At 43.6% G+C, this 27,631-nt stretch overlaps 2 protein-coding genes across 3 annotated transcripts; both read right to left on the reverse strand.

Annotated features, from left to right (window-relative positions):
* Window positions 1–114: 114 nt before the first annotated feature.
* brms1 (BRMS1 transcriptional repressor and anoikis regulator) lies at window positions 115–4,557 on the reverse strand. 2 transcript variants are annotated; one of them, XM_076086921.1, is made up of 11 exons: window positions 4,406–4,541; window positions 3,582–3,673; window positions 2,661–2,884; window positions 2,485–2,575; window positions 2,218–2,345; window positions 1,440–1,519; window positions 1,230–1,326; window positions 932–1,021; window positions 721–785; window positions 487–526; window positions 115–401 (listed from the first exon to the last, which is right to left on the reverse strand). In XM_076086921.1, exons 2-11 carry the CDS (start codon window positions 3,614–3,616, stop codon window positions 394–396), a joined length of 858 nt encoding a protein of 285 aa, XP_075943036.1. In that variant the 5' UTR covers window positions 3,617–3,673; window positions 4,406–4,541; the 3' UTR covers window positions 115–393. The 2 variants fall into 2 exon arrangements, with proteins under 2 accessions (XP_075943036.1, XP_075943037.1); XM_076086922.1 differs by lacking the exon at window positions 3,582–3,673 and having other exon boundaries at window positions 4,406–4,557.
* Window positions 4,558–5,608: 1,051 nt separating this feature from the next.
* On the reverse strand, window positions 5,609–25,740 carry ppp1r14bb (protein phosphatase 1, regulatory (inhibitor) subunit 14Bb). Its single transcript, XM_076086923.1, has 4 exons — window positions 25,040–25,740; window positions 8,768–8,851; window positions 8,655–8,687; window positions 5,609–8,532 (listed from the first exon to the last, which is right to left on the reverse strand). The coding sequence occupies exons 1-4, from the start codon at window positions 25,238–25,240 to the stop codon at window positions 8,464–8,466; spliced, it is 387 nt and encodes a 128-aa protein (XP_075943038.1). The 5' UTR covers window positions 25,241–25,740; the 3' UTR covers window positions 5,609–8,463.
* Between the last annotated feature and the right edge of the window lie 1,891 nt (window positions 25,741–27,631).

Raw genomic sequence — 27,631 nt, forward strand, 5'->3', positions numbered from 1 at the left:
AAAACATTTCTTTAGGTGGGTGATGACGTCAGTAATTGTAAAATCCTGGCTGTGGTCCCGTTTTTACAGCCTCCAAACCTGGAGCAGGAATCGATTGCAAGAACACGCGAAACCTTGTGTCACAAAAGATTACAATTTTAATTACCGTTATAAATCATTCTATAAATACATGGTTGTCACATCATTAAGAACTTATTTTAAATAGCAATAGATAACAAACAAGCAGTCGGGTGGGTGGTTGGTCACTGAGGGTCAAAAGTGTGGAAAATAACAACACAACCATCTTCTGGGTCTTGAGGAGACAACACTGTTCATGGAAGTAGCTGGGAATGTTGTGAGTGTGTGTGTGAAGTTTGGTTTTTGCTGCTGGTCTTCAGTGAGATCCTCCTGTTATCACCGTTCTGAAAGACGAAATGAGAAAGGGCTTACAGGAAGAAAGAAATGGAGTTTGTATATTTATGCAAACAGGTGGACGGGCAGACTCACTTTCAACTTTCTTCTTTAATGGTGACAGTGCTGCTTTGCCCTGAAAAACACACGGAGACAAATTTACCATAATATATATGTAACTATGATTCATTTAGCTGGTTACTTGTGGTGTATGATGTAGCGTTGACATTAGGGAATCTATTTACCTTAATTGAGTGTAATTTCAGTGTTGACCTTACACTCTATTAAGGTGAAGAAAAGTGGGAGCTGAAATAGCTTCTCATGTTTTACCTTCTTGATGGCGGTCCAGTCTTCAAGGATGTCGATGTCTCTCAACATGTAGACGATGAACGGCCCTGTGAGACAGAGAGGGAGTCGAGTTGAACCGCCTGTCCGCAGGAGGCAAATAGACTTACACATACTGCTTGTGTCAGATTTAAAGCTAACGGGAGAACGATGAGGTCGGCAGGTGACGAATAAATCAGAAAAGGTGAAGTTTTACCTGAAACCAGAGCAACTTTCTTTTTCCTCTCTGACCCACTCAGCAGGTTCTTCCTTTTACACTTCTTGCCCCTCATCTCATCGCTCCACTCTGGAATGAGAAGATATATCTTTCATTGCATTCCACTGTTTTTATTTATCTCGTAACTTTGCAGAATGTATGCAACCACGGTTCTAATGTTTAGCAAGATATCAACAGTGTTTTGTCCAAACATTAGTAATGGCAGTTAAAGTATACGGTAGATTTTTCTTCTCTAAATCAACAAGACTGATACTGATGATGACGTTTTCGCCTGTACCCGAGGTGATGTCTATATTCTGTCTGTCCTCGTCCAGTCTTCTTATCTTCTCCAGCAGTTCGGACTTCATGGCATCAAACAGCAGCGTCCGCTCACTCTGTAACCCGCAGGCAGAAACCCATGCACAGTTTTTAGGTTTGCAGTGATTTTCTCCAATAGCATTGTGCGAGTGTCCGTGTGCAGTATATGGTGTATTTGTGTGTGTATTACCTCCAGGTGCTGCCTTGCTCCTTGTTGTTCACACTCGTACTTGTGGTGGATCACCTGGAGACACAGCTCTCTGTACACTCCTGCAGTTAAAGACAGAGTGGGGCGACTTTTAGATTATTTTGTTATTATCATGTTTGACTGCATGTCAATCTTTTAAACCACCTTTGTATTACTAGCTGTAATTTAACACCCACTCACTAATGAAGCAAAGATTTCAAGCTGCCCAACACAGACCGCTTCCTATTGAACAGCTAAAGGAACTGTGAATTGGCAGAATAGGAAACTTAACAAGACATTGTTTTATGTGTAGAAGTAAGACATTCCCTAAGAAAGACGAAATTAATCAATTTATAGTTTATGCCACATTCACCCTTCAATCCGTAGATTATATTTTAGCACAGTGGGTCCTCCTAACTCCCTTCACTCTGCTACAGAGATTAATGTTTGTTGAAGCCCCACCCAGTGGCCAGGTGTTGTATCATGCTATTTGAGACATTGAGAAAACTTAAAAAATACTTTTTTATATATATTTTTATTTTGTTTTGTTAATATTCATACATTTTTTTTTTTTTTTTTTACTTTCATGCCAAGAAAGCCACATTGAATTAAATTAAGGAAACTCCTATCTATACCCTACACACGATTATCTCTGCTGGAAAACACATGTTGCTAATCGTGCCGTGTCTCCTAATATTGACCCATATTGTGTGCATCATGTGAGCATCATTCCACTGTGGTCAAAGTGACTTGCAGTGCGTCCTTGTGTGTTTTAACTTACCAGCCACTTGTGTTTGTATCTGCATGCTTTCCTGGAGTGCGACCAGTGGCTCTCTGTATTCTCCAGCCTTCCCTGTCAGCACCTCGTCCAGCTTCACTTTCACCTGGTTCTGCCGCTCCCGAAACAACCTGCAATCACACGGTGAATTATGTCTTCCGTTCTTTCTTTCTTTCCTTCTGCAATTCTTCTAATGATTGAGATTATTTCAAATCACACCAGGGGGGAGGCACAGTGTCAAGTTTCTTCACCCCTCCTGTTTCCACTTACTTGTCTTTCAGCTCTTGAAATTGTTTTTCCAGATCCAGCATCTCATCCAGACATTCTCCTCTCCTCCGCTCACAGTCTTCATCATCCATCTCTTCACAGAGGACAGGGAGAGACACAGAAACAGTGAAAAAAAAGTGACATTGCCTTCAATCAGACAACATTTCACTTCGCTTTACCTGAACTCTCCTCTTCCTCCTCCTCTTCCTCATCTTCACTATCGTCCAAGTCGCTGTCCCGCTCCTCTGCGCTGTCCTCCATGGTGTCCTCTCCTCTTCCTCCTCCTCTGTCATCCTCTCGCGGTTGCTCCACCTCTCCGTTGGCCTCGGGGAGTTGCGACTCTCCTTCTGCCTCCATCTCCTCCTCCGTCTCCCTCACATGGGGTTGGGCGGGCATTGGCTGGCTGAGACACATGCAGAGACACACACAGACTATACCACGGTGTGTTGACCTCTCCTTCTCTTGTTGAGCTGCTTCATTGATCAGTGATTGTCATTTGGTAAACTGGGTTACTCATTTGTTCCAACGTTTGTTCATTTATTTAGACATTATTGTTTATTTGTTGAATGATGATGAGGTCTCTGGTTGTGTATTAACATTTTTCCCACCACCAAAAGTCTAAATATTCTAAGTGAAATGGCTTCATATTACATGTATTTATTTAGCTTTTTTCTTAAGAGTTAACTAAAAATTACACGCACAACTGCAAAGGTGTCGCATGTCCTAATTTGCAAAAGAAACATGTAAAAAGGCTTATCGTCAAAAGTATCACAATTGCAATACTTGGTATAAACAACACATCTTATGCATCCACTACTGAATAAGTAAATGTACTCACATTTAAAATGACGGATAACTAAATTTAGAAATATTGTGGGCAATAGGTTTAAAATAGCTATTTTAGCTTTCACTTCTGCTGCACACTGTTATCAGTCACTTGTGTTATTTTGCTCAATATGGGCGATGTTGACGAATGACGACACTGCAGATGGGTTGATTATAGTAAGCCACAAAGAAGAGAACAGAGAGGAGACAAAGGGATACAACTCTGTTGGTAAAACAGAGACGTGTCCGTGGTTTGGTTGTGGATTGTAGCTTACTGTGCAGTTGGAAAATAATTTGAATAGAATAACATTGTGAAGCCCGCGGCACATCGAGCTGCCGTGTGGCTTCCGGGGATCTGTCAAGCAAACTAGAAAAACAGCACAAGACGGGACATTTAACGATTTTGTTTGGCGGAAGGCAAAAAAAAGACACAATTAAAATGATTCACCTCACACTGCTGTTAGTAGCGCGTTATGGAAAATAACTCCAAACGGAGCCTAAACTTTTTCTATCCTCCAAACTTTTTCTACGTTCATTAACAGGACTTTTATTTTGTTACCCACCGGAAGTGCTGTTTCAGTTGAGCCTCTCTTGTGGTAGCTTCCGTGATGTCATACAGTAAAACAGTGAACGTTATGAACTCGACGGCGGTGTTTACACTAAAAATAACGAGCCGAACTAAGTCCGAAGCTGTTATACCTCCGGTGTCTTTTACTTACAACCCCAAATTAATTTAACGAGACTCGTTGTTGCCCCTTTTTCACGTCAAATTACCGGCATAAAAAGCACCGTGAAGTCAAGTGCATCACTAGCTAGCCATTGAAACCACACAGCGACGAAACGACTCCGCACACTGTCAACACCGTTCAAGTTGATTCATTCACGAATATGTTCTCTGTCCGTTTGGTAGTTAACAATATAATCAGCGTTTAAATGTCATAAACGTTGAAGCACCGCCAGCGTAGCTTTCATTCTGACCGTATCTTCCAACTGTACATGGATTATAAGTAACGTTATCCGTCCGTGTAGGCGACGCTGTTTGTAAACAGAAAACCCTCTTTTTCACCGGACATGACAGTGACCACACGAGTCTGCTCACCTTCTCCCGCTGCTCGGCACTAGAAAGTTAAAGCATCATTTTCTATATTTCCAATTAAAAAAAAAAAAAAAAGTACTTCCTCTTCACTTCAAGTCTTCAGTTCGACACTTTGCCGGACTCTACAACCCGTGAATCCAACCAATCAGCGTCGAGCCGTAATGCAGGACCCGGGATGACCGACAGGAGCCCCTCCCCCCAGACGTCGCGTGTCCAATCAAAACGCTAAAGCAGGTTTAGTGGACCAATCATAATCCGGTTTAGTGCTGCTAACAAGCAGAACTAACCAATAGGCTGGACTTCATAAAAAGTACCGCGTAGCTCCCTTTTTTCAATCTCAATATTACTATAATATAGTAAAATATAATATAATGATGCTGCCCAGACTTCTCAGGTCATATTACACATGCATTACAACAAATACAATGATTACAGGCTTAAATTAAAACGCAACTAAAACGATGCACATTTTGAATGTGTATTCAAAACACATTTTTATATTTATATATATATATATAAAAATAAAGTCTTGACTCTTGGAAGCATCATTAGCTTATGGGACTCAGCCATCATGCTACAGGTGTTAAGGATCATTCTTACTTTTTTATACTTAATATTTGTACTCTGTTATTTTTATTGCTTTGCTTTACAGTTTCCCTGTACCTATAAATGCTGTTGTAGCACAACAAATGTCCCCTTGTGGGATTAATAAAGTGCCCATCTATCTCTCTGTAATTAGAACACAATATACAGACCCACTCTTGCGTCGTGGTATAAATGCATACTGCAATCAACCACAAGATGGCACCAACGTAACACAAAATGTCCAGAGAGCCATTGAGATGATAATAGTGGAATTCACATCATTTGGACAAAAGGCCTTTTTCATGGCAGACATTTTGGCATGTCATTGCAGGAAACCTACAGGTGGAACTAATGCCATTAATTATGTCTGCACTCCATTTCCTCATATTGTGTATGCTGGTCACTGAGTTTCAGGGACACTTAATGCAACAGAGGCATTGTTAAAAGTTTAAATTATTTACCTGCTATATCTTTACAAATTAAAAAAGCACGCACTAACGAACATCAAATTTAGAGGCTTGATTGAACTAAATACAAGCTAATATACTGTCAATCATCTGTATAAGATCTCTGGGTTTTCTGAAGCAGATAATTGACAAACAATAAACAAAGACAAACAAGTCCATTTTACATGTTTTTATTAAAGTTGCATAAAAGTGTAACAAAATTGGGCAAAAACAAGACCTGTTGTTGATATTGCTACATTTGTTTGTTGGTTTAATCTAATCATTGTCCAAAAAACATCTCCGCTCCTTCAATCTGCATGGTTTAGCTCTTGTATTTAGCCTCAATTATGATAATCAGTATATATATTTTTTGCAATTTTCCCCAACAGTAAAAAAAACAGACTTCTCAATAACAGTCTAAGAAGATATATAATCCAAACCCAGATTTAGGAATTAAAATCCACTCAAATTCATCTACTGATTGAGCTTGCCTGGTACAATCCGATGCCTCCAAAAAAGCCAACGGTGCTGGGTTTGGAAACCCCACCAGGAAGGCAAAAGCAATCGCACCAAAATGTATCTGAATGGATTTTTTGTTCTACTACGTGGTAATCCAAGGCCGGGGCATCAAGAAGTGTCATGATCACAATAAAAACAGACCAGTATTCAAATGGTAAATGTAAAGAACATTGTTTTATCTAATCAAAATCACTGTATCAAGGCCTAAGTATTAAACACTCACTTCTAAAAAAACAACCACAAAAAAACAACAGAATCTCATTTTGTTTTTCAAAAACGAAAGAAAAGGAGCAACAGAAAATCCAAGGTTCTCCACACGCTCGGTAACGCGCGCGTTTAGCAGTTTGCGTAACCTTTTTAAAAATGAATGTCTCCCGTTTATTTGGTTTGTGTAACATAAATAATACCTAAGGCAACATCTGTTTAAAAAAAAAAAAAAGAAAAAAAAAAGGGAAGTAAACTGAAAGGATGGAGGGAGGGAGGGTGGACAACAGCGATGGAAATGGGTGGGAGGAGAAGGAAAGAGGGGATGCCGGGGAGTAATGACAGAGCAGCAAGATAGAAATGGGCCAGTGTGTGTGTGTGTGTTGGCAGTGACAGAGAAGGAGACGGACAGCGGAGGTCTGCTGTCACCGCAGGTGTTCACAATTGGTCACAGGACTCGCAGCAAATGCTTTTGCTTCTCCAATAGGCCGGCTGGCTTCAGTCTCTCATCTGATTGGCTCGGGATGAGACACAGATGGCTTATTCTCAGAGATGATTGGCAGCTGCGGCGGGGAAACACAGATCTTGTGACAGCAACGGACCTGTCTCTCTCTCTCTCTCTCCACTCTCTCCCCCTTTCTCTCTCAGCACTTGGTGTGTGTGTGTGTGTGCACATCTGCGTGAGAGGCAGCTGTGTTTTCTAATACGTTTCCGTTTTCTCCGCCCCCAAGGGTGGCCTGTGTGTGTGTGTGTGTGAGTGAGAGAAAGAAAGAAGAAAAAGGAAGGGTGAATGCTTTTAGACAGCTTCAATGTAAAACAGTGGCCTCTATCCCTCCCATTCAGACGTCTCATTGGTGGGTCTACTGACAGGCAGAGGACATTACAAAGTCTTGCCACCAACACGGAGCGCCAAAGACATTTTCAGTTCCCACGTGTGACTGCTCTCAAATGACGTCTGCCAAACACAAAACTACGCGGTGGGCTGAATGATTTCTAAGTGTGAAAAGGACATAGAAAGGGGCTATGAAACAAAAAAAGGCAGCTTTGTTCTAGGTCCCCTTGTCGGACTGTCAGTGTGTGTGTGTGTGTGTATATGTGTGACAAAATGCATCCAGAAAAAAACAAAACAGGAACCAGTCCTACACCGAAAATCTAAATTGTCAAACAGAACAGCAGAATATACAGGCCAGGAAAAACACTCCTATTATGAATGTTGCTGTACATTATGTAGCAACACGCGCACGTAGCATTTAGCAACTCACAGACGTCTGCCTGTGCAGGCTGGACAGCGTAGGCTTCTAAAGAGCCACTCTTACGACTCTGCACTACGCATTTGAGGAAAGAAAAACATACTATTTTTTTTTAAGGTTCAACCGCTAATTCCAGGGATCAAATTTTCCCTCTTTGTTGGACTAAAGATGTAGCACACATTATTCTTCGTGGTCAGAGGTTCAGATTTTCTTACCAAAATGACATACACACACACACACACACACATACAAAAAAAGGACAGTCTTTAAATGCACCACTGTAGCAAATGTCTCCGACTGTACTGACCCGCCCCCAACAAAAAAAAAGTTACAGAAAAACTAAAGTCAAATGAATATCCCCGTGCCCTCAAACTGAACTAGAAAGTATCAAAAGAACCGTGGTTGGTAGCTGGATCGTTTACAAGTTTAATAACCCCCTCACAAATAAGGAAATAAGGAATCTCATTGGTCGAGACAAACGCAATGATTAGGCCCTGCTTCAAGCTGATTGGCTGTTTCCAACTCCACCGTTCACCCTTCCACCCTTCTCTTGGCTGTTGCAGACTCTCGTTCCTCTTCCCACCTCGTGGCCGCCCAACTCTCGGTAATTATGGGTCTCGTCTCATCTCGGCTCCTCTTCTCTTCCTCCTCAGACAGATGGAGGGTGGTACGAGGGCGGGATGAGGAAGAGGAGTGAAGCCAAACAAAGGGCGAAGGAGGAGCAGGAGTGGAAAAAGAGACAGGAGCGTGCCTGGATAAAGACCAATGAATCACTTGTTGTTTTCCCCTGCTTACTAGTATGCATTCTTTACTTCTTCTTCTTCGCTGAAGGGTAAAAGCGAACTATGGAGGCCGGAACCAGGCAAGGAGGGGAATAACAGGAACGGGGGTTTAGAGCGGAGGGTGTATCGAAAAAGAGGAAACAAGGATTAGTTGAAGTATTTCATGAAAATACTCAATGGAAGAAAACTGACATAAAGATGGAAAGCACAGTAGGAAGACGAGAGGTGAGGGCTGAGGTGGAGGGGAGGATGTGGGAGGAAGAGGAAGGACGCCATCATTTCTTCTGAGGCGTGGAGAGCTTCTGCATCCCTCGGATCTTGTCGAGCAGCTCTGAGACGAAGACCTACGGGGAGACAGGAGGGACAAAACACATGAGGGGAAGTCTGAAATACGAAAAAATGCACAGTGCATTAATCTAAAGTGTCAGCGGGTAGGAGGATGGAAGGGAGATAAAAAAAATCTTACCTCAGTAGGTTTAAAACACTCAACCAGTAAGTCCTGTAAAACAATAAAAGACAGTCTGAATATGTATCTTGTCTTTTGCGTGCGTGCGTGTCCTTGCATGTTTGTTTCCTTACCTTGACCCTGGCTCCCCGCTCAACGTCACTGGGCATATCCAGCAGCTCATCCACATCTATCTCCAGCTCTGGGATGGCCTCTTCCTGTAGCACGTGGCATGAAGTTGAGTAAAAGTTAAGACACACCCATTAGTCAACCTCTTTTCATTGGACATGGACTAAGAATAGAACGGTTGATGAGGGTTTCTTTCCCTGTGTTTATGTCATGGCATTTCTGTCCGGCTGCATGACGTGGTGCAAAGCGACCGATGCATGTCCATTTGTGAACACTAGAGGGCGGCGGCCGTCCATCACCTCGTAGTGTTGCACACGGCGGAGAGAAGAGAGACAAAGAAACAGGCAAGGAGACGGCAACATGAACAGGTAACAGTGAAGACTGCAGAAGAGCACAAACGTGTGTAAATGAATGCGCACGCACTCAAACACAGAGTTGAGTGTGTCAGTATTGGACATATATACAAGTATAAGGAACTGAAACACTTTCGCTTATCGCAAAGTAGACAAATCAATGTCAAATGTCAGCCCGTGTTTTGGAATCGTCGAAGTATTGCTTTGACGCCAGCTCATATCTGCAGCAAGTGCATTGCTGAAAGCTGGCCCGCAAACTGCTGACTGTCACGTCTAAAGAGAAAACACGCCGTTGCAGATCTTAAAATTGGCTCCTTTGAATCAGCGTTGATGTTTAGAAACCGCAGAGGAAGTTAGAGAACAACTTTATCCCCTCAAAATAATTTGGCTTGCAATTCAATTTGAAACAAATGAAAATGCAGACTTTTAATTCAAGCAAAAGCAATTAAGGCCTGATACTGATAAGCTGACCTCTAATATGGAGGTTAAGAGCACCCTTGCCTTCTAGCTCAGAGATGTTTGGCTCAGTAAATGAGTGAAAGTAGAAACTGAGTTCGCTGTGAGTTCATCTTGGTTCCTTTCTTTCCCTTTCTCACCACACCTCCTCCCTGAGGCCAATCAATACTTTTTCTTCTCATTAATCAGTCGCTCTATGGAAAGTGCTTCACTAGTCTCCCTCTCTTTCTCTCTTTCTCCATCTGTCCCACTCAAGCACACTAGCTCAGTGTGTGCTATCAAAGCAGTTCACCACTGGCAGCAACGCGCACACACACACACACACACACACACACACACACACACACACACTCTCGTACAAACACTCGTTTCCCCCTCTTTTGCAGCTCAGTTGCTACCCTATATTCATGTCATTCTCTAGGAATCTCTCCCTCCCTCTCGTCCTCCCCCTCGGTTAGAGTTGCCCACACCAGCTGTCTCTGCACCTGCCCAACTGCCCCCTACTCCAACACACACACACACACACACACACACACTCACAGACAGACAGGCACAGCATGCTGTGTGTGTGCATTTGTGTGTCACATTTACCAAATTGCACTTTTTTTTTTTCTCCTCAACATCACACACATCCTTTCTGTTACACACACACATGGATTAAAGAATTATAAAATGAGCATTAATAAGTCTGAGCTGGATGAAGTGTGTGTGTGTGTGTGTGTGTGTGTGTGTGTGTGTGTGTGTGTGTGTGTGTGTGTGTGTGTGTGTGTGTGTGTGTGTAAAAGGCGGGGTATGAGGATTTAGTTCTGAGCAGGACAGCCTGTGTGTGTGAGATAGAGACTGGAGGTGACAACCAGACTTACTGTCAGCAGAGTAAAAAACACACACACACACACGGACACCCAGGTTGACATTACACACAAGCTGAAAGCAGCAACGCTGGCAAAAAAGTGCAAAAATACTGACACACACACACATGGTACACTATTAACACACTCTTTCACACACAGACACATAAGCTGGTCTCTTACAGAATTTCCAAATTTAAGCTCTGAAAGACGGACACAAAGGTGCACGAATTCTTACACTGCAGACATACTGACGGTGTCTGTTGCTAACACACACACACACACACACTCACACTCACACACAGGGAGTGAAGTCTGACACAAAGACTGATCTGCACATGTGGGCTCCATGTGCTGCTAGTAAAGAAAGCTACGACACAAAGGAAACGAATAGATAAGGAACCGCGCATTCAAGATAAAAGAATAAATCTACATTATTTTTAACTCCCGAACAATTCATTTCTGATATTAACAGCATTTTATTTCTACTCTGTGTCTCTTCGACGTAGCCTCAAGGTAAATGTAACGCACGGATTGCTCCTGAAAAGCGTAAGCGACACACTTCCATTTGATACAGCTACTTGAAAATAATTTGAGAGACTCACTGTTAAATCTGAAAGGGGGGAAGGGAACGGAAAGAGGAAGGAAGGTAAGAGGTTAAGGAGCATATCGAGAAGAGGGAGCAGCTGAGGGGGGGAGTAGGGAGAGTAGGGAGGGAGGGATTTTGAAAAAGGCCGGAAGACAGGCTTCAGAGAGGAGACACAAAGAAAGCAGGGAATCACGAGGGAGGATTTCCAAAACAATCCTCCAGACTGACTTACTGAACTAGTCTGGAGTCTGGAGGGTTTTACTGTTGGCCGCAGATGTGATCTGGACTGAAAGGTGCCTACAAGGTATTGGCGCACGCCGCAGGACGGCGAACAAAGCAGCGAACAAAGCAGCAGTGTGGAACTATTCAAAAGAGGCAAATCAACCAGGAATCTTTTTCAGCACCTCTACAAGATTGCACATATTGTTCAAGTTTGCTGGAGGAATGATCATTTATTTCCTAACCTTCCATAGGAAATGACTTCTGTTTGTAAACAATGATGACGTACTCAGTTCTGGGGAAAGGAAGTACGGAAGAGTGCAATAGCTTGTCAAGACTATGCAAAGATCTAGAAAGCAACCTAAACAAGTTGACTTTCGAGATCTGCGTGCCATTAGCGAGTGGGTAGAATACATTAGCAAGTATATAGCGTACAGTGTTACACCAGCGAGAAATCACGAGCAAACAAGTCACTAGATGCTTCCAATTGCATTATCCGTGATCATGTACAGAAGGTCATAGACTCAGAGTTTTGACTTTATTCAGTTTTTAAAATGGGCCCCACAAACATGAGCATGTCAACAGTCCAGTGGAAGTCAACGTGTTGAATAGCTCTGGAGGAAAATGGCGTTTTAACGAGTGACCATGTCAAACTGGTGACTCTCCGGCCGAATGTGTCCGTGGTTGCTCGAAGTGACGGCAGCTGTTAAACACTAAAAGAACATGTAGGTATCCTTATAAAAACACGGTCACTCAATAAACTGTAACACCTGTTGCTCTGAAGCGGCCGGGAGCCTGTCGGAATTCTGTAGAACGGGAGTCCGCTGTTGGAATATCAATTCTAAATCCCCCCCCCCCCCCCCCCCCCCCAAACATGCAACAACCAGACATTTTGATGCTGGTAACGCTTTTCAATTCAACGTTTAAAGCTCGCTGTCTCGTGTGGACGGCTGGGGGCGAAAACGCTACGTCCGTTGCCAACATGCGGTCGCATATTTATAGCGAGGTCGGCTGTAAAAGGGTCTATTCATGATAGTTTGTATCATCAATGAATAATCCATTTCTCTTATTATAATGATCTTAATGCCATACTTACTCTAGACTACTGAACAAAAGGCAAACGCTATTTTTAAAAGGCCCATGTAATAATTCCCACGCTTATTTAAAGCCGTGACTGTGTTTTTGACTTCTGAGTGTGACTATATCGTGAATAACATGTTCACAGTTTCATCCCGTCGTGTTGAGTACTCCCCTCGTGGTTCTGTTGATGTTGCATGTAAGCAAGATGTCTGCCCTTTTCAGTCTGAACCACTAGCGCCCTCTGAGAAACAAACTAGCATACAGACCCAATTTTTATTGTGGTCTTTGAATTTAATTATACTCTTCCTGACAAGCTTGCGAATACGATTCCCACACCGACACAATGAGGCAGACACGCTGTCCGTCTGGAGGCTGCCTGCAGGACGGAGCCGAATGCGATGTGACAGTATGAGAGCGTATTTGTGTGCATGCGTAGGTCATGGAACTACTCCTCTCACAGGGGGGGCCGTGTATAGCTGCTGCAGGCTCGGACAGACCAAATACCAGATACAGCTTCCTCGCAGGACAAAACATAAGCTACACACACACACACACAAGTAGGTCAGTGCCCTCGTATTTAACGCAAAAAGGCCCATCGTGGCTTCTGTAAATATCTCTGGAAAGGGAAGTGATGATCGAGACGTCATGTGTCAACTGCTTTTATTTTAGATTGATTTGATTTCACAGTACTCTGGCTTCAAATCAGAAAAAAAAACCTGATTTACGTGCGAGACACACAGGCTTACACACAGTGAAAGATGAACTATGCTGATATAAAGAGGATGTGAGCGTAAAATCTGAGAAACGGCCGCTAAACAAATGCTGATAGGACTGTGTAAAAATCTGCAGAATGAGCAACATAGACGCACGGCTAATAAAAAGAAGATACAGGGGGCCATTAAGTGTATTAAGATGGATATAAGCCAATGCCTTTAAAGTGTAGGAAGCTTCATGTGTTAAGTAGGTCACAGAGGCCACCTACGATGATTACACAGCATGTCTTCCAGTGATGACACACTACATAGCTGATTCCTGTGATGGGATCTGTGTAAACTCTGTAAGACACGTGTAGAAGAAAGTGATTCAAATGTGAAGAGTTACAGAGAGGCTTAGCTTCACCAACAAGCTGCATGACGAGTGATAAATGGCCACTTTTGCTTTCCGACCGCCGCAGCAACTAAACAGGATTAAAAATAGTCCGACTTCAGAATGGCCAATCGCCTGTTTTGCTACGAAGACAAAACAATGTTTTGGCTTGGTACAATGCAGGGATGAAGGATGAGGGGGGGGGGGGGGGGGGGGGGCAAGGAAGTTAGAGACAGAGGGAAGCGATGGCTGGAGCAGGCAGGATGGAGGAAGGAGGATGGAGTAGGAAAAGTAGGCCGTGTGGCGCCAACAACACTTACTCCAAGTTCCTTGTGCGTGTGTTTGTTTTGACTGAATGAACCAGAATCCTTTACGCCACATTTACTCCTACTTTTATGATCTTTACTTGCTAATCCGTTTTATTGACTAGTTGTGGAGAAAACAAGTACAGATGCAGAGGGGAAGTTGACGTGCGATCTACATGGAACTAATTTACACTAATAAATGACATGCTACGCTAACACCATGTGCCTCTCCTTTCCAATTCTATCCACTCTGTCTTAACCGTATCGAGGTCAGTCCAAGCAGGAGAGTGCTTTTGCTGAGTGTTTAGACGTGTTTGCATAACGGAGTGGGTGAGCGAGTCCATTAAAACTATTACCCCACGCTGGTCGACTTGGCACCGTGACACAGGTACAAAATATGTGCGAACACCGACAATGGCGAGTTGCAGATTCACACAACCACTCTGCAGGCGGTGTGAGCACAGGCATAGCTGAGATGGTTTGGCTGTCGGTGTGTGTTTTTTAGGCTCTCTCAGGTTGAGAGAACAAAGTGTCCACGCAACAATCTGACAGCTCCACATCAGTAACGCCAGAGCAAGAAGCAAAATGTCAGAAGCCAAAGCATCTGGTTAGTATTTCCACGTATTTGCACTCAAATAGCATGTTGACGGACAAAACTGGATTGCGCTTTAATCATCTTTGTCTAATGGTCCCAAACAAAAGGCCTGAGCTATAAATCATTTAGCTCTTTCCCGATACTTAAATACCAGCTATTGTAATTAGTTGCGATTGTGGAAAAAGGGGGATTATTGGTGCGTCACGGACAGAGAGTCCTCACGGGTCGCCCACTGAGGTACGCTGAAGGACAGACAAAGGCGAGGGTGAGAGAAATGAGAGAAGAGGCAAGCACGGAGGAGGATAAAACAGGAGTGTGGCTGAAGGCCGGTGAAAAGAGAGATAACCGAAAGAGAAGAGATGGTAGCAGAACAGCGTGCAATGCTAAGGATAAGTACGGTCCTGTTTAACCCACACAAAAAAAAAACATATCCGTGCATTGCTCAGGTTCAAAAAGATTGGCTTCTGGATAAAACGTGCTTCTGCAAAGATTCACATAATTCTATTTGACTAAGGGTGCAGAGAGTCTCAGATGAGCCGATAAGCACACCTTCGAATTCACACGTCGTATGCGTGCTCAGGCCTGTTTCTTAAATAAACACCGATGGATTGAGCCACAAATTATTGTCGGCAATAAAAAGTCACAGCAAAAAATGGAACTAAAACATTTAAACTAAAGGACGGAGGCATTTTCTGATTTATTTGTCATTGTTTGTCTTCCTTTCCCGAACTTAAAACTATGGAGAAGTTAAGGATGTGCTGATCGATAATGTGCAAATATCTGCAGGCAATACCTGTGCATGGTCATGGGTTAGAAAAACATGTCATAAAGAAATAAAGGACACTACAGAAAGTACCAAACCCCTTCATTGTCAAAATAACAACAAATATTTAAAGTTGAAACTGAGCCATAAATTTGCCTGCAAGCCATCTCAAGGTGGTAATTCACGACACCCTTGGGACTGATCTAATTGGGTCTTCTGTCATCTGATGAACACAGACACACACACACACACACACACACACAGGATAAAACCCAGCATGGCAATAGTGGAAAAATACTGGGCTCGAACCCACTTCCTGTCATGCTCTCCCCCTCTGTCCCTTTATCTATAGGTCTCCTTTGATGCCCTTCCTGTCTGGTTGGCATTACCGCTCACTGCTCTCCTACCAATCACTCTGTACCAGAGCAATGCATAGCGTTTGGACCTTGCTGCGGGCCACTTACGGGAGAACACGAGAGAGAAAATGAGAGCGATGGAGTCACAGAGGGGTCGACAAGGGTGTAGGGATTCGGGATGCATTGTGTCAGTCATCGCCTGCTGCTTTCCATCTTCTTTCTATCTCCCTCACCCGATTGCTTATCAGGAATCTGCAGCTCTTTGAATAACAGACATTGTTGGCTCTCCCTCTCCAACACGTCCTTTTCCTTCCTCCCAGAAGCAGATTGGCTCACACAAACGTGTGACCCCCAGAACATAAGACAGGATCTGTTCTTCTCTTGATGTGAAGAAGGGGTTAAAAACACCAGAGCACACAGCGACTTCCTGTCAGGCCACGTGACCTTGGGAGATAGCGAGGGGGGGAGGGGAGGTAGAGCGATATCTGTGGGAAGTGGCCGGCTGACAGTGTGTGTGTATGGTGAGAGTTAACAGAAACTGTTCAGGAGGACGCCGTTGACGGAATGTGTGCGCGTGTGTGTGTGCGCAATTAATGTAAGTGGTGCTTAAATGAATATGTGGCCTTACACACAGCCATAAACCATAAAAATCCAGAATCAATACAATGCTATGTACTTAATCCAGTCTGCAGTGGGCATGTAACGTCACATGGGTGTGTTATTGTGCACCATTTGTTCGTGTGTGTTTGTTTGTGTGTCTGTGTGGCTGATCGTCATCTCGATTGCGCGGCTAATCAGTAGAATGTACTTCCTCCCAGGAAGAATATGATGTCCTGTTTTGAATCTTGTGAAAAACAAAAGAGAAAGAGCCGCAGGCGAAACAGTTTGAACTGAACGAACCTCTTCAGCCTGCTTGCAACCAGGCTGAAGACTAGTGAATACAGCTTCATTGTTTTATCTGTCATATATATATTTTTTTAACTCTACATGCACCTCTGTGGAAGTAGAGCCACATGCAGCTCCTACATTTTTTTGTTCTCTTAAAAACAACATGTCCCTCATTGAGCACATCCTACCAGAGCCTCCATGTGTTTGGACTCGGCAGCCTTCCTGCTATCTGACTCCTGATACAACGGCTCTGTCATGTAAAGTAAAAGGAGCCAGAGTCTGGTGGTAGGGATGCGGGCGTGCCATCGTGTCCCAGTGTGTGTGTGTGTGTGTGTGGGTTGCTTCAGACAGGAGAGAGCCAAACCAAACAGGCTCCAAGTACACAGAACGCAACTTTGATATGATGCCAGGAAAACATTCAAAACTATAGTTAAGACGCAAGCACGGGAGTTTTAGTAGTTCTTACACTGTAATTAGGCAACAATATCATCAATACTGTATTTAGCATTAGTAGAGTTGAAATATATAAATATATCTTGTAAAGAAGTAAATGGTTAGCTGAAGCTAGAGCTGCTAATAGACATGGATCATGCTTACACGCCAGAGCACACACACACACATACATATTGCTAAACATCTATCTCATCCGACCTTAGTCCCTTCAAAAGCTGCCCAAAGTCCTATCTGCTCGCGGTACGGCTGAATGAATCACACACGGGCTTGTTTGGCCCGACTGTACGCTTCAGTGGTTCAGTGTGTGTTGACTGGACATGTCTGTGCTGCAGCCTGCCCGGGCAAAACACTCCGGCTGGTCCCTCAGGGTCACAACCAGCCTCGGGAAGACTTGCACTGGCAACCGAGCGGTGCCGGCAGGGCAACGGATTGTCGCTGCTGCCCAATTTTCCCCCAAATGAGCAAAAAAAAATTGTTGTCCATTTGCTTAACACAGCATAAGCGTAGTATTAGTAGTGAAGCTATTTTTTCTAAGGGGAGTGACAGATATGCGGACAACCTTTGGCTGCTAACTTTTAATCTTTGCTTTTAATTTCCATGCAGCTTTTAGTGATTTGCATAAACCAATGCAGCTTTCCTCTCTCTCTCTCTCTCTCTCTCTCTCTCTCTCTCTCTCTCTCTCTTCAGCCCACTCTAATTACAAAATGCCTCGTGCATTCATCTGAAATACGTGATCCAGGCAGCATCTCAAGTGCCCACTTTCACCCTCCACATCTCCTCTTGAGCCTGTCGTTTCTGCGATTTCTTTTTGCTCCACAAACTCACACGCAGACTGATATCGACGTGTGTGTGTGTGTGTGTGTGTGTGTGTGTGTGTGTGTGTGTGTGTGTGTGTGTGTGCATCTTGGGAACACTGGAAAAAAAAAAGTAGCCTGAGGTGCTCTGAATTGATTTTTCCCGTTTTACCATCAATTGTTAATTACCATGAGAGCAAACAAGTAAAAAATAAAAAAAACTCAACATGCAGAAAGGCCACACAGACACACACCTCCTCTACAAGCCATTACCACTACAATTGGACTGAAACATGAGATTACGTGCAGATTAAATTAAGAGCGCATACAAAGGATTACAGTTGATTATCATTATGTCACTCTTGGCAAATACTACTAAAACAATCAAAGGGGCTCAACACTCGTTTGTTCTTTTCCCATTTCATTCATTGAATGACTTATGATGTCATTCTGGCAGTTTCAGGCAGGAGTGTTTGACAATCCTAACGCGCTATAGTTCAAGTTCTATTGAAATACTTCGTCCGTTTATTTTCACCCACTTTGCTGAGATGTTTCTTGCCACTATTGAGACTAAAGGGATTAGAGAACGTTATAATGCTTTCATACAGATCAATCATCAACACAGCCTCTGACTTCTTGAACACTGGCGACACACTAATAAGTAAAGGCTTCGGCTGAAATCCATATTGGGTCAGTTACAGATTATTCCGGCAGATTATCACATCGAAACAAAAACAAGACAAAGAGACAAGACAAGACATGGTCTGAAGCAACAACAACCCTGATAACAAAGTGGATGTCCCAACATCATCAATCATTTCTTTCACTAACTGATTGAACTCTTGATGTGTTGATTTGTTCATTTAATGCTCTTAATTCCAACATAATGAGCGTATGTGTGAGTGTGAGTGAGTAAAAGCCCGACTCCCTCCCTGATGAGTCATTTCTTCATCAGACTATTTGCCCAAATATGGTCAGTTGTTCCTTCCTTCTCAATGAAATGCAACTTTAAATAAACTTGTGTCTCAAAGTGTTGTGTGTCACACATGGAGCAAACGACTAGTGTGGAAAGCTAAAATACTAGTTTTGATACTAAACAATATCAAACCACATGAATCATTATTTTAATATATTATGGTAAATAACAGAAGTGACTGTATTCCTCCTCCTCATTCATCAGTTTGACTATCATCTCTATTGCCAATCTATTACAAATATAATTTGAATTTAATTATTTGTCTATCTGCCTACCAGCTGTCTGTCCATCTGTCCACACATCTCTCATCCATCCGTTTCTTCCCAAAGACATTTCAAACCAGAGCACTTTTATTAATCGCACAAGAATCCCGTCACATGACTTCCACGTTGCGATAACCAAGTTCCGTTTCACACAGCGGTGACATCATGGCGGACATAGGAACAACATGGCACCGGTGCTCTGTCCTAACAATAAAGCTACAATAAAGCTACAATAATATTAGAAGTCCCATCAGCTTCTCTAAAATATACGGTATTAACAGAAACGACATTGTGCGCAGCTACTGTACAGTCTGTTACTGGCTTATAATAAGGTACAATAAACATGTGATTAGAGACAGTAGCTAAGCCATATACTGACACATGCTTCCCTGCAGTTAACCAACAGCTCAACTGGCTCTAATGCACCTGCTGGGACTAAAATACACTCCTGAGTGGATCTGTGTTACCTCACCCAACCTGCAGGCAGTTGGCTTTACTTACAAAGACACTTCATGATTGTAACGACTCCAGACCAAAGCTGCTGCCAACTCTTGTTGCAACTGCTACATATTGGGACAATGGCTTTTCTTTTATTATTTCAACATGGTCTCAGCATTGAGGCTAATAAAAATTAAATTAAAAATAACCAAAAACCTCATATTCATCTCATTTAAAAGCATTATTACAGCTACAACACCCTGGAGCCACGTATAGTAATAACACTGGCCTGTGTACCAAACGATGTCACCATTGTACCCATTCTCACTTTAAGAAACGTCCTCGGGGTGCGGGAGCTTTCACAGGACGGCTATCAAAAGCATTTGGACAGTCTTAAAATGCATCAAAGGACAGCGAATAGCACTCTGGTTAGGACCGAGAAGAGTGCTTGTCTGAAACGGCATTGCAGCTCCTTGAAAATAAGAAGCAGGAGAGCAAAGGGGTCCGCTTTAATACATCACAGCCGTCATATTTATGGAAGCAAAGAATTTAACGGCTTGAGTATTTACTGGACGGCTGTTAAATGTGCACACGCAATACACACAGCTGTTTAAGCAGGACGATGTGTATGAATAACTGGCTCTCGAGTCTGTAAACTGTCCCACAACATTAAACAAGTTACTGCCTGCAATTAGATTTGGTGCTGGGACTTTTCGTAATAGATCTCCCAATGCGCCCCTCTTGGCTTGTGATCATTAAGGTAAAATGGTTTTGTGTAAACCTTTTACACTCTGCCGACAGGGTATGGAATGACAAGCTCAATCGGGCTTAGCTGGTAATACTGAAGGGTTTTACACGGTGGAAAGGTGTCAGACGATCAGTACTGTATGAGCGGGCTATACGCTGGCTGACACATGACGGAGCACAGGCTGGAAGGGTTGTGACAAACAACAGAGAGGCGGACGGGAACAGCAAAAGAATCGGAAAAAGTTACGTCTACGCAAAGATATTCACAATATGTCAGTGGGTGCTAGCTTACTGTCCTGCATGCTTACGTACTAGAATATATTATTAGGGATAGGCGACGAGCATGATCTGTTGCATTCTTGAAATTGAAGCAGGCTATTTTGTTAAAAGGATGTTTAAACACTGCGCTGAAACAAATGACCCACAACGGAGTACTTTGACAACCTGGTGTTCTTGTCAGCTACAAAAAGACAACTTGGCTGACAGACCTGTCCCCCACAAATGTGTTGATTACATTCCTTAATCTCTTAAAAGTGATTGTGCAAATTTGGTGAAACCAAAGCCAGACACGCGAGTGTGTGTGTGTGGTGTGTGTGTGAGAATCAACAGGTGTGTGCATTGATTATACTTTCTGGGGAAAGTCGTGTGCTAATGTTGTCTATGATTATGATTTTCCTATGAACCGCGTGTTTATGACTCTCACACACTTCCTTCGATAACATGCGTAACCATTCCCCTGGATGATTCACATCCCTCTCTCTCTCTCTCTCTCTCTTTCTTCATCCAGGCCTCCGCTCGCCTGGCGCTCTTTGCTTCCTTCCGATCTTGCTCGCACTCTCACCAAAACGCACGCTTGGTCTCCCTCACGGTTGATTTCTTCACTCCGCATCTTAGAAAAAAGGCTCACATGGTCAGTGAGTGGGTCAGGCTACAGTACATGCTGACTCACCCCCCCCCACATCAAACAGGAAAAGGACTGTTCAGTACGTAGAACCACATGTAAGCTATTAACACGATGTGTGCATGTCCGTGTCTGTGTGTGTGTGTGTGTGTGTGTGTGGGGGGGGGGGGGGGGGGGTGTTTACAAAGACACACTGGAGTCTTTCACTCCCGCTGTGTAACAACCACTCTTTGTAGTCACCCTCTTACGCACACACCGAGTGAAACAGGGTAATGCTGATTGGTATTCAGACCTTTAAGTGTGAGGTTTAAGCAAATGTCGTGTGTGTTTTTGTGCATTTGTGTCCGTCGACCGGAATGACTTACTTAAACAAACATGCCAGGATGCATGTCGTGTTTTCTTATTGCTCTGAATGTCCTCTTTAACTGTCTGTTGTTGCAGACTGAAAATGACCCGTTTACACATTACTGTACTGTTTATTGATGAGCGTTTGACTGAGATTCATTGTCAGAAGCTGTCAGAAGTCACTGGATTGTTTTCAGCACAGTCAAAAAAAAAGGGACTTTATGAGCACTCCTATTATATCACAGCAGTGCCAGAGGACACGTGTTAGAAGTACACTCTCTGACATCCCTGCCTCCTCCGATACTTTTTCCTTCTCCTCTTGCCATCCCCTCCAGTTGTTTTTCCTTCTCTTCCCCCGTTTATTGCATTCCTGTTCACCAATCCTGCCTCTGTTCTCACTCGTATCCCCATCTGTGTTTATGTGTGTGAGTGTGTGGCCACGTAGGGCCCTAGAGTTTGGGGATTGGACCGCCCACTCGCCCCACTGTTAACTATGTAGCTACTGGTCAGCTCCAGCGTACTGGCTGCAAAAAAACAAAGCAAACTGAGGCAGTGCGAGTCTTTACTGACAAATTCAGATTTTAACAGCACAGTTGCCATGGAAATGATGCGAGGGCTGGTGTGAAATTCTATCATTTTTTTAACTAGACACACACACACACACACACACACACACACTTTCTCTTTCCCTAGAGTGTCCCTGAAGTCACTTAGCACCTTGCATACAGAGCCAGTAATAGAGTGGAGGCGCAACAACGACAACAAAGACGGCGTAAAAGGCAGCTAACCTTAAAGAAACACCCAGTGACCCCCTTAAATCCAAACACTTCCTGCCGGTTCAGTGTTTATGTTTTCAACCTAATACAGTTTACAGTTGGGTTTCTAACATAAACTGTGAGATGAGTGGGAATTGGAGGATTTGGAGGCTCTATTGCAGTGCGGTTCTCACCCTTTGTTGTCTAAATGATCCCCCAGAGCGCTATCAGATGAACTCAAGCCACCCCTTCACTATCACTGAGCACCCTGTCGAAACCAGGTGTGTTTCTTCAGCAATGCAAATGCCACATTAACACCCGACTGCAGGAATTCACAAAGGCCCTGCTAATATAATAACTGAATGGCTCGAATTATAATCCTGCATTGAAAGAAAATAATGAAAACAGGGGCTTTTGGGAAATGATAATTTCACCAAGCTTTTCTTCCACCAAATGGACACAACCTTTCTTTTCCCACTGCACGGTTAACCAACGTAAACATTGAAGCCTCGTTGCCATGGAACCGTATCAAGGCTTGGCTCCTCACTATTACCCACAGCGACTGTGACTGATAGACGGACTGAGTGGTTGGATGAATATCTGACAAGCTGTCTGGCAGGAATGACTGCTTGTAGCATGTTTAAAGGGATTATATGAGTGGGGAAAATAGCTCATTATGAATTCCCTGTTGAACAAACTCCATGCCGGTTTTATTATTAGAAGAAATAAGCATCCAAGACAGGAGAGAAATAAAGGGAGATGGGAAGTACTGATGGGGGCGGGAATGAAAATGTGGAATACGGCATGAATCAGAACAAAAAGACAGACACGGCAGGAAAAGGAGTGAAAGGTTAAATAAAGGAGGGACACAGAGAGGTGGAAGAAAAGGAGTAACATATCTCTCCATGTCTTGTGACATCGAACAGGGTTCTCCCACTCTGCTCCCTGACCGGCTCAAGCTGCCTCTCCAGTTACACTGTTTAGCAGCACGTGCTCCCCATCTCGCCGTCTAAATGAGCCCAATGTGTCTCCATCAGCGAACCGACTGTAAATTAATCTCTTTGTTGTCTAACAGCCGAGGCAGAGACGGGATCGGGACAATGAAAAGCTGGGTGGAAACACTGTGGATGGAAAAGCACAAAATAGGCATCGCCATTCGCGATGAATGAGTGATATGCGTCCAAAAAATGGGAATTAAATCAACATGTCCCATCTCGTGAGTGCATGCTGTATCTGTGATCTGACAATAACGAATCATTACAATCTCAGTCTCACTGTCATGGCGACAACCATTTGTGGGGCTTTTTGGACTCTTTGTGACCCTCAAAAAAACCCAATAATTAACAACAATAAAGCATCCGTGCACATGCATGGCTGAAAGAGTGGAGTAGTGAATGAGAGATGGGTGAACGAATAAATAAATCTTCATTAAGAGAGAGAAATACTCATTGCTGTACACTGTCTACCCAGAACACAGTACTATTTTCTCCTGAAAATGTACCTTTTTTTTTTTTTTTACTTTTTACTCAGCCAGGTTTTAATCCATAACTTCTGAATCCATCATTGGCACACAATCACAGCTCATTGATTTTCAAATCCTCTCCAGGCCATTTAATCGCCTCTGCTGGCATGTGAGCCTCTGTAGTATCCCTGCTACTTTATTATTACTATCCTCATGTCACGGGATATCCCAGTAACCGCCGTTAAAATCTCAATGAAAGCGCGATGCAATCTGGTTTTCACATGAGAGAGGTATCAGTGTCTGACCCTCCAGGAGGGTTGGAAACTGATTTACGCTCTTGTTTAACATTGGCTTGGAATAATATAGTTACAATAAGTTATAGTTTGTCAGTGGATTGGATTTTGGACTTCCAGGTGCAAATGTGGAGACAGCCGGACCTCCTGAAGAGGCTGTTGTTAAATGACAACATTTTATCCCCAAAGACCAGCCTGACCTTGTGCTAATATGTGTGAATTGTCTTCCAGCCTCCTGCCTTTTTTTCTGGTCTCACCTATAGCCAACTGGGAATTCTCTAAACCTGTTATGTCGTTGTATTCCTCGCGCTACTGGGAATAGAATGTGGGTCAATGCCAGCTCAGTAGAGTTGACATGAGTTTACCAACTACCGACGCCAGCAGCTCCACCCACAGCCGCCGCCAGGTTACATTAGAGCTGCGCGGCTCTCCGTGCGTCACCACGGCCAACGGTTTGAGGTGTGATGTTGCAGAGGGACTCTGGTGTGATTGTGCTCAGTCATCACGACAGCCAGGGGAGGTCATTATAAGGCCCCTCCCCCCTGACAGGGCGCATGACTGGACCCCTCCACCCAGACTGATCAGTATCACCTCATTTGCCTCCCATAAGGTGTCTCCCTCACCATAAAAGTTTGCAATTAGAATAGACGAGACATGAGGGAAGGGGCGTGCACCAGGGGCCACAGTGTAACCAAAGACACAGCCACACATTTTTTTAAATTTCCATATTGAATAAAAAAAAACATGCTAATTTTTCCACCCCAAACAGCGGCCTAACAATGTCTTTAATGACAAAAGTATGATTTCCAGTAAGCTATTAAGACTTTATTAAAATAATTCACAGGTGTGCTTTAAAACAGCTCCAGCCAATCAGAAGAGAGAACAGCAGAGGCTGTCTATTTCATGATAAGGTAATAAAGCTGTATCAGCTACATCTAGCCTATACATGTTGGTGGGGGGACTGAAGTAAAACCACAGCGGCTTTATCTGACTGGTAGAAATGTCTGACATGAATTCTTTGTTTCTTGCGGCTAATGTTCAGCTTCCTCGCACTCCTAGTTTGCCATCTTCATTACCTCATCCTAGCATATGGCCCAGATCCTATAGGTTATAGAACACGCGAGGCTAGGCCAAAAGCAATGACAAAGGGCCTATAATTGTTTCTTTATCAACAGTTTGCTCTCGGACTGGACGGACGGACAATCCCCGGAGCTGATCAACTGATTTACGGAGCCCTATTACTTAGCAGAGCCGCCTGATCGATACGTTCGATCGGGTTTTGTGAGGCCGGTTATATTGTTAGTGTCTTTACCTCACAGTCGTATAGGTCCGTTAGCTGGTTGATAATCCACTCCTCCAGGTTCAGTCTCTTCCTCAGCTCCTTACGATCGTATTTGACGGTTACGCGTCCCTGCTTCCGAACGGGGATCTCCGGTTCCTCCGTGGTGCCGCCCGGCGTCTGGAAATATACCCGGGGTTGAGGGCTCGTCTCCGGGCTTGTTACAGCAGCCATGATCGCTCGGTTTGGTTATAAAAAATTTAAAAAATCCCCCCACGGATATGTGGAAGTGTGGAAGGAGCGACAGCAAGGAGTCGAAGCGGTCTGTGGACGCGCGGCCGCTCGCTTTTCCGCACTGGAAAAAATCCCGACTGATGAATGTGTGACTTGGAATCCCCCAAGAAACAACGTTGGACCTGATGCTTTTGTTGTCCAAAAATCGCTCAAAGGGACATTGGCTGTGGTCGCTCGCTTCCACAAAAACAAACGGGACCGACGGTTACCGTGAAACGTAAAGTGTAACCGGCTTATTGGGCTATTTACAGCATGCAAACTCTGCTTATATAAAAAAAGAGAGAGGTGAGCAGAAGCAGCGCCGGTCTCAACTCTTCATTCAGTACAAAGAGAAATCACACGTCTCTCTCTCTCTCTCTCTCTCTCTCTCTCTCTCTCTCTCTCTCTCTCTCTCTCTCTCTCTCTCTCTCTCTCTCTCTCTCTCTCTCTCTCCCCAGGAGAGGTGCGTGCGCGCTCTCTGACTGGACCCAAGCGCACCCGACGTAGCGCTACTGGAAAAGAAAAGAAAAAGAAAAAGAAAAGGCAAATGTTGATTTTTTTTTCCAACTTTGAAAACCTCTTCACTCCCCTGTTTCTCGTTGCCTCCTCACATACACCCCCTCTTTCCCTTAACTGTCGCGTGTGACCCCTCCCCGGAGCACTGTCCTAATTTTAACATAGTTTGACTCACTTGGCACGAGAGGAATATGCTCTACTGCTATGATCATATCAACATCAAAGACAGACATTTTTTAATGTTCACCGTTGGAGGCAAACCAGTATCCACTAAAGAAGACATAGTATTGCAGTGCATTGTGCTTAAACAGTATTTGCGCAAATTGCTAGTTAGAATTTAGGGGCCTGACGTCGCCAAACACGTGGTATTTGATGCTGGTTTGACTAGTTTCACACCTACATTGCACAGTTTATGAAAAGATAAGATTACAGTGTACACAAAATATGATTGTATCTATTTCATGTTTGCTCAATGTTTTTCTCTTCTAAGGTTACACGCTCTGCTGTAGGTGGAAAGCAGCTGGAGCAGCTGGATCTTTCAGTTTTGGAACTTTTACGTTTCATCCTAAAGCTTCAACAGAGATTTGAAAAAAAAAAAACTACTGGAAGTGTTCCATTAACAGGAAACCAGTCCCAATCTTTCACAGTCTGTCCATTGTGTTGTCACAGCAGGGAACCCCACACCCGGCTAGGCCGGTTGATAGGAAGAGTTTTAATAATAATAGGAGTGTGAGGTGTAGAGGGAGGTAAAGAGAGGGAGCTAATTCATAATGTCTCCTCTCTCTCTCTCTCCTTTTTAGCGTGTATGGGGGTGTTCACATCTGTCAACATGCTCATATTGGTATGTGTGTGTGTGTGTGTGTGTGTTGTTTCAGACAACCATGGCAACAAGAAACCTGAATTATTCAGTGAGCATGAAACTTACAGTTGAGTAAGCACAGACAGGACAACACACACTCGTACACACACGGTAACTTGAACACACACTTCACACAAGACACACGTAGACTTGCAGTCAGTATTGCACAAAAAAACTAAAAAATACAAATGTGTCACCTGGTAAAAGAGGAAAATGCGTACGCAAACTAGTTGTGCACATCTGCACAAGTGGACTTGAGCTGTTTGTGATATTTGAGTGTTTCCACTTCATGTCAGACAGACACAGACCTCTGGAGAGGAAGTCAGTATAATGTGTGCATGCAACATTGAAACAGTTGCGGCCTTGGGGGAGAGTGAAAAGGTACAAGGTACACGGTATATAGTGCATGGGTGTGAGAAAATGTCATTTGGTGAGCTCAAATAATCTCACTATAAAACCTCAAGTTTTAGCTCATTATTATTGTTAGTGTTGTTATTATCATCATTACTATTATTGAACTGCAATCTGAAGAGAGCTATAGTGCATTCAAAATCCTGCATTTTAAAAAGTCATGCAAGTAAAGTACTGCATAGTAAGAACATAAGAGGAAGAGACAAATTTGTTGGTCTGCTCTCAGTCTCTATACTTCCTCCTCTATAGTGTGACCGTGCAGTATTTTCACCACATACAGCCCACACCTGGCTTGACACTGCAAACCAGTCGTTCACCTGCAATTTATGTATTATATTTGACATGGACTCCTGGAGCTTCATTTGGGGGACTGCTCTCTCAGAAATGCAGACCTCTCTCCTTTGCCTCTTACAGGGGAGCCAGAAGTTTAGGAAGTCATCCACCCACAGGGGGGAACTGTTGAGCCGTTTCCACTGAGCACATTCATGGGCGGATCTTGTGACAAAGGGCCCCTGGGCTCAGACATGTGTCTCCTGGCGTTATAGGATTCTCTGTAGTCCTTTTGA

Source organism: Anarhichas minor, unplaced genomic scaffold (assembly GCF_050575085.1).
Source record: "Anarhichas minor isolate MPS153535 unplaced genomic scaffold, ASM5057508v1 ptg000009l, whole genome shotgun sequence".
NCBI lineage: Eukaryota > Metazoa > Chordata > Actinopteri > Perciformes > Anarhichadidae > Anarhichas > Anarhichas minor.